We start from the raw sequence: 11,364 nt of genomic DNA on the forward strand, positions 1-11,364 counted from the left end.
ACACAACCCCTTGAATCCCCTTCTAAGGGGTTTCTCCCTCGGCAGTACAAGGAGCCTGACGAAAATTGGAAGAAAATAAGCCTATGTGAATTTTATATAAGCTCAAATTCCAATTAGAAATGTGATAGATTTGATAATTTAATTTATGCCACCTTCAACACTGGATAGACTGCGGAGGTCGCATTGAGCTGGCAACACTCTGCACGATTGACATTTGACAATTGTTATGGTACAGCTGGTGAAATTTCTGTCCATTGACTGTTCTTGTATTTTTTGTGTGACGGGTTTACTAATTAAATTGTATGCAATTTGTGAGGAAATACTTTAGTTGCACGAGTTTAATGTGGACAATACCAGCTTTAAACCATAATACAATTCGCAAAGAAGTAGAAAACTTCAGAAGACTACAGTGCAACCAAAAATTTGTTTGGGTGCAACATTGAGGAATTTTCGTGGTCCACTTGGGGAATATTTTCTTTTTGTGGTATATAGAGCAGAGTTCTTGGAATTCATATAAGAGCCGAATAGAGACACTCCGCAATATGAGCCAGTTCACAGATATTTTAGAACGTGAGTTTCCAGCTATTGATAATGAGCTCAAGGACTATGTGGAGGGTAAGTGCAGCTGTATTATGATAAGTATCGCTAATGATAGAAAATTTATTTGCAGGTGTTCTATGCGGAAGCTTAGATGATTTCGACACTTCCGATGATATATATGATGCTGTGGGTGATATTCTGCAAAGTATCAATATAGAGAAATCCGAAGAAGATATAAGGTTAGATTGGTATACATACATCCGTATTTATGTGCTTGTATGTTTTTTTAAGTATATATTTTTTGTAAATGCCCTGCTTTATCTAGATGAAGATCGTACGGGAGTACTTTTAGATTTAGCATAAGTACGATCTAACATTTAGTAGGGCAGTGCGCTCCAAACACTTCTGAACAATGTTTCTAGCTTTAACCAGAATGAAAAGAAGTTGTTTTGCTTATGAAAGTGTTATTCCGTATCGCGATGCGAACTGAAAGATTTGCGATAAGGAGGCTGTTGTTGTTGTTGTAGCAGTGCTTCGCCCCATCCAATAGGTGCGACCGATCACAAATTGTCATCAATATCCTCTAACGAGAGTACAAGGAAAGTTGCTGTTTCAACAGGGGTGGACCATAATGAGAGGGGTGTTGTTGTTGTTGTTGTAGCAATGCTCGCCCCACCTAATAGCCGCGACCGATCACAAATTGTCATCAATATCCTCTAACGGGAGTCCAAGGAAACTTGCCGTTTCAACAGGGGTGGACCATTAGGAAAGGGGTGTTAGAGGCGTTGGTTCCACATTACAATTAAAGAGATGTTTGGTGTCATGTGGGGACACATTGCAAGCGGGGCATACATTTTGTATGTCGGGTTTGATTCTGGATAGGTGAGAGTTTAACCTGTTACAGTATCCAGAACGAAGTTGAGCAAGAGTGACACGCGTTTCCCTGGGGAGTATGCGTTCCTCTTCCGCGAGTTCTGGATATTTTTCTTCAAGTACTGGATTCACCGGGCAATTCCCGACATAAAGGTCCGACGCTTGGTCAGCATCTCATTTCTCTCCCTGATGGGGAGTATTCTCGCCTCATTATGTAGATGGTGTTCTGGGGACATAAGAAGACAGCCCGTGGCGATTCTGAGAGCAGTATTTTGGCAGGCCTGTAGTTTCTTCCAGTGGGTAGTTTTTAGCCTTGGCGACCATATGGGTGACGCGTAGCACGTAATCGGCTGGCTAATTGCTTTGTATGTGGTTATGAGCGTTTCTTTATCTTTTCCCCAGGTACTGCCAGCAAGGGATTTGAGGATTTTATTACGGCTCTGAATTCTCGGAACAATTGCGGTTGCGTGCGCACCAAAATGTAGATCCTGATCAAACGTCACACCCAAGATTTTGGGGTGTAGGACAGTCGGTAGCGTAGTGCCATCGACGTGGATGTTCAATATGGTCGACATTTGGGGCGTCCATGTTGTAAATAAGGTCGCGGAAGATTTAGTCGGTGACAATGCCAGGTTTCGCGAGGCGAAAAAACTGGAGAGATCAGAGAGATAGCCGTTTATTTTATTGCATAGCTCATCGATCTCTGGGCCTGGGCCTGTGGCCATTATTGTGCAGTCATCGGCGTAGGAAACGATTGTGACTCCTTCCGGTGGTGAATGTAGCTTAGATATGTAGAAATTAAACAAAAGTGGGGATAGGACACCACCCTGTGGCACCCCTTGTTTAATTCTCATTGGTTTTGATGTTTCGTTTCTGAATTGCACCGATGCCTGCCGACCACCCAGATAATTTGCGGTCCACCTTTTAAGACATGGGGGAAGGGTAGACCCTTCCAGGTCTTGCAGTAATGAGCCATGGTTGACCGTATCAAAGGCTTTTGATAGGTCTAGCGCTACGAGTACTGTTCTATGGTGGGGGTATTGATTCAAACCGCAATTTATCTGGGTGCTAATGACATTTAGCGCGGAGGTAGTGCTATAGAGTTTTCTGAAGCCATGCTGATGAGGGGCTAGCTGCAAATGTGCTTGGAAATAAAGGAGCAAAATGGCTTCAAGCGTCTTTGCCACTGGCGATAGGAGAGATATCGGACGATATGACTCACCTACGTTATCTGGTTTCCCAGGCTTTAGTAGCGGGACCACCTTGGCCATTTGCCATTTCTCGGGTATGGCAAAGGTGGAGAGGGACAGGTTGAAGACATGCGCTAAATATTTGAAACCCTCTTTCCCTAGGTTTTTAAGCATCGGCATGGCTATGCCGTCTGGGCCCACTGCTTTGGATGGTTTAGCGCGACCAATGGCGTCCCCAACCTCTCTAGCGGTGATGGTGATTGGTGACGCGCTGAGTTTGTGTTTATGTGCGTGTCTATTGGCTCTCCGTCTATCTTTGTCGACCGTAGGATGCATTATATATTGTCGGCAGAAAGCGCTCGCGCATTTTTCCGCATCCGACAGCACCTTATCGCCAAAGGCGATGGAAACTTTGTCTTTGTGCTTAGTCGGATTCGATAGGGACTTTACGGTGGACCAAAGTTTACTTACACCGGTAGAGAGGTTACAACCTCTTAGGTGCTCTTCCCATTTCGCCCGCTTGTGTTCGTCCACAAGCAATCTGATGCGTTGCTTTATATCCCTTATTTGGGATCAAGCTGTCTTATAAGGTCGCGTTCTCTCGCTAAGCTCGCGGCCTCCGCCGGGAAGTGGGCCGGATTTCGGGAATTCTCCCGGCGGGAATGAAATGTGCCGAGGCGGATTCAATGACCTTACGGAAAGCACGCTCCCCTTGGCGGGCCTCAGTCGGGATAGGGAGGGCAGCAAAGCTGCTGTCTGTTGCAGATGTATATTCTTCCCACTTTCCTTTTTTGAAGTTTATGAAAGTGCGTTTTTCGGTGACGATGAAGTCGGCGGTACGCTCGAACGAAATAAGTATGGGCAGGTGGTCGGATGCCAATGTTACCATCGGCTGCCAGTTGACGCAGTTTATGAGTTCTGCGCTCACGATTGAGATATCTGGCGAGCTATGACAGCTTCCTACCATACGTGTGGGGGCGTCTCCGTTTACTGTGCAGAACGTCGTTTCTTCTATTTGATCCGCCAACATCTCACCCCTACTGTCCGCCCGCAAGTTTGAATGCCATAGGTCTTGATGGGCATTGAAATCGCCTAAGATAATGCGATTGTTGCCAGTGAGTAAGGCCTCGATTTTAGGGCGGTATCCACTGGGGCAACAGGTGACAGGAGGGATGTAGATGTTGATGATTTCTAGATTTGCATCGCCTGACCGGACAGATAGGCCTTGACGTTCTAAGACATTGTCCCTGCGGTCGATGCCAGGATCAAATATATGATATTGCACAGAGTGGTGTATAATAAACGCGAGGCCGCCTCCATTTCCGCTCTCGCGGTCCTTCCTGTGGACATTATACCCAGAGCAGGTCTGCAATGCAGATCTTGCTGTGAGTTTAGTCTCTTGAATCGCAGCAATGCGGATGTTGTGCCGCTTCATGAAATCGACTATCTCCGTAATCTTCCCAGTTAGTCCATTACAGTTTAACTGCAGAATTCTGAAGTGCATGAGGGGTGACGTCGCCACTCTAGGGGTAAGTGAGGGGTGACTACGCCTAGGTTGTGGAAGGCCAGGACGCAATTGCTGTTGTGGCCTTGGGACTGGACGCCCTTGGGCAAGCATTGGGGTACCCGGATGATTTGGGTTAGCGACCTGGCAACATGGCGCGATGAAACCCGTCGAGGGGTTGCCGTCGCGGAGACCAGAACATCTAGGAAAGTGGCACCACCCAAGGCAGGAGCTGCATTGAGCGGATGTCGCAAACCTATATATTCTGTGCTGTCAGACGGTGCAAACGGAGGTAGGGACTAAGAGTCTGTTTCCCTGACCTGCACGATTGCTGCCAGAAGAGAGGGGGGAAGAAGAAGACGGGGGCAGGGGCTGATGCTCAGCATTGCTACCAGCTCTACTACGAAGGTAGTAGTTATGAGTGGTATCAGCTGTTTGAGTTGTTGGCGCCGTGGGGCGCGAGCAGCAGCGGGTACTTGTTGTGGCTTGCTGAGCAGCGAGGCTGCTGGAAGGTAGTGGAGGGGCGCTTAGGCGTAGACTACGGGACGCCCTTAGGCGTGAGCAGCAAGGAGCCACAAAAGATTTATAAAAGTTACGTGGACGTCGGGTTTTGGGATCAAGCACAGAACAACCTGTCCGATGCAACCATCCCTTGCACGAGACACACTGAACAAAGTATGACCGTCCTAAAAAGATTCTTTTCTGGCAAATGCAGCAAAACCATTTCTCAGGACCGGGGTCAGGAGACGGACCCGGATTGGGTTCGATACCTTCCCGGCGTAAGAGAATATGTAGCAGTCCTGCTGCAAGGAGCTGCTGGGAGGATGACAATTTGTGGGAGGGACGAAACAAATTAAATGGGGTCACACTGAAATGACAGTCCTTGGTCGGGAAAAATCCCGAGTCGCTCCGGTACATAGAACCGACTGCCTTGGGAAGCGAGGGCGTTGGTTCCACATTACAATTAAAGAGATGGTTGGTGTCATGTGGGGACACATTGCAAGCAGGGCGTACATTTTGTAGGTCTGGGTTGATTCTGGATTGGTAAGAGTTTAATCTGTTACAATATCCACATCGAAGTTGAGCTAGAGTGACTCGTGTTTCCCTGGGGAGTGTGCGTTCCTCTTCCGCAAGTTTTGAGTACTGGATTCACCGGGTAATTCCCGGCATAAAGGTCCGACGCCTGTTTGTGGAGTTCACTACGTCCTGCTTGTGTTTTTTGGCTTCATACGGCTGAGTTCTCAGGTGCCGTATTTCCTCATAATGCTTACGGAGATGACTCCTTAAGCCCCCGGGCAGTGTTGGCTAATCAATCAGATGCTTGTTGGGATGCCCAGGTTTCTGGGTATTCAACAGGAACTGTTTAGTTAGCATCTAATTTCTCTCCCTAATGGGGAGTATTCTCGCCTCATTATGTACATAGATGGTGTTCTGGGGACATAAGAAGACAGCCCGTGGTGGTTCTGAGAGCAGTCTTTTGGCAGGCCTGTAGCTTCTTCCAGTGAGTAGTTTTTAGGCTTGGCGACTATATATGGGACGCGATAAGGAGATTTCTCGTTGGTTTTAGAGAGTTTTATCGATGGTGATAGTCTTTTTCCTGATATTTATCTGTACGTTTCGGTAAATAACCCCATTAAGTGCTGCCGCACTATCTGGGGAAAGATTGCATATTACCACATTTAACCTCCTAAGTCATCTAATCCCCTGCTTTTGTGAGGAATTTGTATTAGACTGCCAAATAAAATGGATGACGATTAGGTTAGCAAAGCTATGAATTTGCGCTGGCAACCTCTTGAGGGGGTTGTAAACCCCTATTCCAATCTAAATTTCTGTTGGCTCATTTTAGTCTGCACGCAGCTCCTCCGTAGTGTTAGCAATCCAAAACATATTGTTACGAATATTAGCAAAACTAAGGGGTGCTGCCATCCCTAAGCCGATGCTAAGCAGTGACGTGAATTCACATCAATAATTCAATCATTATGTATCTACATAAACGAAACAATAATTGCGTCTACACATATGTACCATGTACGTATACGAGCAGCGGAGAAACCATGCACAAACAAATGCATATATCTGAGATACTCCTGACAGTATGCAATGAGAGAAGCTATAATATCGTGCAATTGTAGTTACAGCTGAGAAGTTTGAGAGCTGATGGCAACTAGTAGATTCTGGAAGCGCCTAGAAGATGCGAACGTTGAAATCAGAGAGTATAAAAGGCAGCAAATGTAGAGGCGCTGGATTTCAGTTTGATTTAAGCTATCGAACAGTTTCGATTAAGACGCTATCTAGCGAGCCATAGCAGTATTAAATTGAAAGTAGAGTTTCATTTGAGCTATAAATCAGTTTGGTTTAAGCAAGCTATTAGTAGCGAAGTATAAGTGTTATTGTGAAGTACTTTAATAAAGGCCCTTTTTGCATTATTCAATATTGGAGTTATTTATTCAACAGTTTAGCGTATCGAACGTTAGCAGAAGATTTGAAATAAGCGGAATTTCAGTAAATTCGTTACAATATTAAGGACTCAGAATTATAGTATACTTGATGTTTAAATACCATACACTAAATACATTTATTTTCTTCTATTTATTTCTTGCAGAGAACTATGCGAACAGTTTTTTAATATTATTAAAAAGAATACAAAAAATGTGGAACACAAAGTACTAAATGCCCCTGTTAATATAGCCGAAATGGCTAAAGAAATGGAGAATGTTGATAAGAATATGCATAGTATATGGCTCTCTAATAAGGATGGTGGATCGGTAAGTTGTTTGTATGATATTTGAAAAAATAGCTTACATTTTTCTGTTGTGCAGAAAGTTGATACTAAGAAATTGGAGAAGGCAGAAGCAAAGCTACAGCAAAAACAGGAAAAGCGGCAGGATGTGAATAAAACAGCCGTAGCTGCACCTGTTAAGTTACAAACTGCCACAGCTTCACAAGTGATGAGCAAGAAAAATACAAAAATGGAACAAAAAGGAACCAATCGTTCAATGGACATAAAAATTGAAAACTTTGATTTGGCATTTGGCGACAAGTATGTATCGCTCTAACCCTTTGCCTCCCCCACTCCTATTTTGCTCAGATATGCAGTTTTTTCTCCACTTTTTACACTGAATTAAAATTACACACTGTATACGAGGAAAAAGAAATATTTCGCCACAAAAAAAGAAAGCACTATATTGTCAACTACGGTTATTTCTATTAAAACGTATCTGTATACAATTATTTTCCATTCTCAGAGTACTTTTACAAAATGCTAATTTGTTGTTATCATGTGGGCGGCGCTACGGTTTAGTCGGACGCAATGGCTTGGGTAAAACTACTTTACTACGCATGATCTCAGATCGGCAATTGGCTATACCATCACACATAAGCGTACTACATGTTGAACAAGAAGTGGTGGGTAATGATACAAAAGCTGTTGATAGCGTTTTAGAATGTGATTTGGAGCGTAATCGTCTATTGACTCGCGAAAAGGAAATAATTACCACATTGAATAGCGGTATACAGGATACAAAATTAAGTGCCGAACTAAACGAAGTTTATGCACAATTGCAGAATATCGAAGCTGATAAGGCAATAGCCCGTGCTTCGGTTATCTTACGTGGCTTAGGTTTTGATGCTGAAATGCAGCAAAGACCGACAAAGTCATTTTCAGGTGGTTGGCGTATGCGTTTAGCTTTGGCTCGTGCACTATTTTCAAAACCTGATTTGTTGTTGCTCGACGAACCGACAAACATGTTGGATATTAAAGCCATAATTTGGTTGGAAAATTATCTACAATCATGGCCGACAATGTTATTGGTTGTCTCTCACGATCGTAACTTTTTGGAAACTGTGCCAACGGATATAATACATTTACATTCCCAGATGTTGGAAGCTTACAAGTGAGTGATTGTATGAAGTTGATCAAATATGTTTTGTTGCTTTTCTAATTAACCAATTTATAATTTACATAATTATATAGAGGTAATTATGAGCAATTTGAAAAGACAAAGAACGAAAAAATGAAAGCTCAACGTCGCGAATATGAAGCGCAAATGGCACATCGGTCGCACGTTCAAGAATTCATCGATCGTTTCCGTTACAATGCCAATCGAGCTTCATCTGTACAATCAAAAATAAAAATGTTGGAAAAGCTGTAAGTTTTTATGTTTTTTGTATTTTAAGCTTGACTAAACTTGCTTTGTATTTTTTTTCCCGGTTTAAAGACCCGAATTGAAACCCGTTGAAAAGGAAGTCGAAGTTAAACTGAAATTCCCTGATGTTGAACCATTAAATCCGCCGGTTTTGGCTTTATCAGATATTGAATTTAGGTACAAGGACACCGATCCGTTGCCCGTTTTCAAAAATGTTAACCTATCCGCAGCCTCTGATTCCCGCATTTGTATTGTAAGTTATTTTTGTTACAAGTTTTCTTGTATTGCCACTATCACTAATTTTTAAAATCCAGGTCGGTGAGAATGGCGCTGGTAAAACGACACTACTCAAAATTATTGTCGGTCAGTTAACGACCATTTATGGTAGTATCATATCCCATCGCGGTCTGCGCATTGGTTATTTTGCACAACATCATGTCGATCACTTGAATATGAACACTACTTGTGTGGGAGTTTTGGCTGAATTATTTCCAGGACGACCTGACGAAGAGTATCGCCGTCAATTGGGCAGTTTTGGCATATCAGGCCAATTGGCTTTACAGAGCATTGCCAGTTTATCAGGAGGCCAGAAATCACGTGTTGCTTTAGCTAAAATGTGCATGGGTGAGTGTTTTGAGAAAATATAGAGAATTTGAGCATCTAGTATTGGTATATATATTTCCTAGCTGATCCCAATTTTCTGGTACTTGATGAACCTACAAATCATTTAGATATTGAAACCATCGACGCTTTAGGCAGAGCGATTAATGCATTTAAGGTAATTTTTTTTTTTCAATTTGCAACACCTATGAATCAGTCAGACTTAACGAAAGTCTGGTATATTTCACAGCCAGAGTGCTAACAATGAAGAAGGAAAACCTAAAACTATTTTTAACTGCCAAGTGGTGATTTGCCAGCGACAGTGCAATTTTTATTAAATATTTCCCGTAACTCAAACATTTGATGTAAAGAAAATTAAGGAGACCAGCACCCTTATCTGCTCAGAGTCTGTAGTGGTTGGGTATTGACAGAGTTGGTAAACTTCATTTTTATTTTAAAATATACAATGTGGGATTTTAACTAGAGGATGGAAATGAATTTAGAATGATGTTGGGGATCAACTCGAGAAGCATAAGCTTCACAATTGCTCAAAAGTTGGTTTTAAAAAATTGCAATGATGTGGGATATCATCTTGACAACTATATATTTCTTGAAGGCTGCAGAAATATTTTTTTTATATAATTGATTGGATACTAATGGTAATAGGTAAAGTTTTCACTTGCACGGAAAATATTCCCTTATATTTCTAGCTGTAATGCCGAAACAACGCCTCCCAAACCAACTTATTTATTGCCCAACTTTGTTGAAACGGCTGGTTTGCTTGGAATCAGGGAAGAGGATTTTGATGATAATTCTTGAGTACCTGTTGGATGACACAAATCACTGTTACATCAAGAAACCCAAGCATGAAATGTCGATTGGAAAATGGTCACCAACACAGTCAGTGTACCGTGACGAGCCTGCGCTGTCCTCTCGCTTCCAAGCTTGTCATAAATAAATACTGTCGTAGTACTTACGCAAAGATCCAGAAGCATTTTTTCGTTTCCTAACAGCTGGGCCTAGTTTCAAGTGAGGCTACAAATAACTATTTTTTGCGTTCAACACTGCTCACGTACAGCAAGTTGAGCAGAGATGATTACAGAAATTATACCAAACTTTCGTTAGTTCAAATCGCCTTTTTTGTCAAATACACAGTTTCCATATTTCTACAGGGTGGAGTTATTTTAGTATCTCACGACGAGCGACTTATCAAGGTGGTTTGCAAAGAACTTTGGGTATGCGGCAATCGTACAGTTCGCGCTATGGAAGGTGGCTTAGATGAATACAAACGTGAAGTTTACAAGGAGATTGAAGCGGCGAACAGTTAAATTGGTTTTTAGATTCAAATTGAATTTAATTCATCATTCATTGTAGTATATGTATGTATGTGTTTGCATGGCAAATGTAAACTACTGCATTAATATTGATATTTTGTAATTGCATATAAATTATTATAAATACATTCATGCTAGAGAAAAAATAAAATTAAAAAAAAGCTATAAGCGCTATAAGGATTCTTATTGTTTTTTTTTAATAGAACACAATACTTTAGATTGTTGATCTAAATTACCGTGTTCAAATTTTGTATGTATATATTTTCCAATATGTTTATGTATTGTGGAGGACAAAGAGGTTAAGAGGAAGGTGTGTTTACTCTCAAACAAACAAGTACGCCAGAATAGAACATCATGCTACTCAGTTCTCTAGACAAAACTATCAAAATGGGGTAAGAATATGAAGAATCCCCATATGCGAGTTCTTACGTGCATTGATCATTTGTTTTTTTCTTTCTTTTAAAAAACATTTTAATACCTAAATCAGATCAAAGCTAGCATCAGCAAAATTACTCTGAAATTTTTTTTTTGTGAACAGGCACAGATAAACGTGAGAAAAAGGGCGATTCGGCCCTCTAAATTTTTGCAGAATACGTCTACTTTCTCAGCGGGTTAGGGGGTCAGAATATACCCGCGGTAGGTATGCCTGTCGTAAGAGGCGACTAAAATACCGGATTCAAGGGGCTGTGTAGCGCAGCCCTTCAGGTTGCCAGCGCAATACATAGCTTCTAGAGATATACGCCGCCGATAAACGCTGCCGCCGCCGCCGATTTTGGTCATTTTTCGCACGCCGCCGCCGAATGTCAAAAATATCGTCGTGGCGGCGCGTTACTATATTTTCTACTCGTTTAAGACTGTTTAGGCCATTTATTGTTCATGTCGAAAATTGGTCGGATATGGTCGAAAGTGGTATCAACGGATGCGCATCACTGCCAGTTATAAGAAACTAATTGCGAAATTTAACTGTTTATAACTATTCAAAAGTTATTTAAAATAACAGGCGCTTTCGATGTCAGCTTAACACGGACTTTCCATCACCCAATTCAGCAAGTTATTAAAACAAAATACTAAAAGAAAAGTTATATAATAAATTTATATGCTCACTTTGCATTTTGAAAAAATTAATAATGAACAATTAATTCAAATAAAATGACCCAAGGCGAACATGTTTTTAAACT

General features: G+C 41.9%; 1 protein-coding gene across 1 annotated transcript; it reads left to right on the forward strand.

The window, feature by feature from the left end:
• The first annotated feature begins 230 nt into the window (after positions 1-230).
• LOC137253749 (ATP-binding cassette sub-family F member 3) lies at positions 231-10,366 on the forward strand. Its single transcript, XM_067791175.1, has 10 exons — positions 231-615; positions 671-779; positions 6,710-6,872; positions 6,927-7,147; positions 7,353-8,000; positions 8,081-8,254; positions 8,325-8,505; positions 8,567-8,876; positions 8,939-9,030; positions 10,025-10,366. Exons 1-10 carry the CDS (start codon positions 543-545, stop codon positions 10,178-10,180), a joined length of 2,127 nt encoding a protein of 708 aa, XP_067647276.1. The 5' UTR covers positions 231-542; the 3' UTR covers positions 10,181-10,366.
• Positions 10,367-11,364: the final 998 nt, after the last annotated feature.

This window comes from Eurosta solidaginis, chromosome 5, assembly GCF_040869045.1.
Source record: "Eurosta solidaginis isolate ZX-2024a chromosome 5, ASM4086904v1, whole genome shotgun sequence".
Taxonomy (NCBI): Eukaryota; Metazoa; Arthropoda; class Insecta; order Diptera; family Tephritidae; genus Eurosta; species Eurosta solidaginis.